General features: G+C 43.4%; 1 protein-coding gene across 1 annotated transcript in view; it reads left to right on the top strand.

Annotated features, from left to right (window-relative positions):
* Positions 1–194, top strand: part of LOC119592353 — a 60,470-nt gene extending 60,276 nt beyond the window's left edge. The window contains exon 4 of the mRNA XM_037941180.1: positions 45–194. Within this exon, the coding sequence (XP_037797108.1) occupies positions 45–194 (150 nt within the window). The remainder of the gene's footprint in view (positions 1–44) is intronic.
* The last annotated feature ends 318 nt before the right edge of the window (positions 195–512 follow it).

Raw genomic sequence — 512 nt, forward strand, 5'->3', positions numbered from 1 at the left:
CCACCCCCTGGCTACTACTGACCGACCCCCCACCCCCACCCCAGGTTAAGAATCAACTGGACCAGAGTAAAACTATAAGGAACAGAGAAATAAAAGGGCAGAAGCTGGGTACGCTCTTGGCAAACACAGGAGCTAACGACGAGGAAGGAGCTTCAAAGGCATCTGAGAATGTTATAGGAATTGTTCAGGGATAGGTGGGTGCTTAAACGCTAAAGCTAAAAGAAGTGGGATGTGTGAACTTTCTAGTAGATGTAAACCCTTTTTATTTGAAAGTAAGAAGAGGGTGTGAAAATATGTTGCTTTTCAGTTCTGCAGCGAGAAGTTTCGTGTGTAGAAATTCCAAAGAAGGTAGTCGAAATGCTTTGTAGATTTACGTAATATCCTCAAGAGCAGCTGAAATGAGGATTCAAGCTCTCAGCATGTGAATGAATGCAAAATATTTGGGAGCTGGACGTCCATTGCGAAAAAGTACATATGTTTTCGGAAATTGTGAGAGTGAGTCTCCTGTGGGT

The sequence above is a fragment of the Penaeus monodon genome, chromosome 30, assembly GCF_015228065.2.
Source record: "Penaeus monodon isolate SGIC_2016 chromosome 30, NSTDA_Pmon_1, whole genome shotgun sequence".
Lineage (NCBI taxonomy): Eukaryota > Metazoa > Arthropoda > Malacostraca > Decapoda > Penaeidae > Penaeus > Penaeus monodon.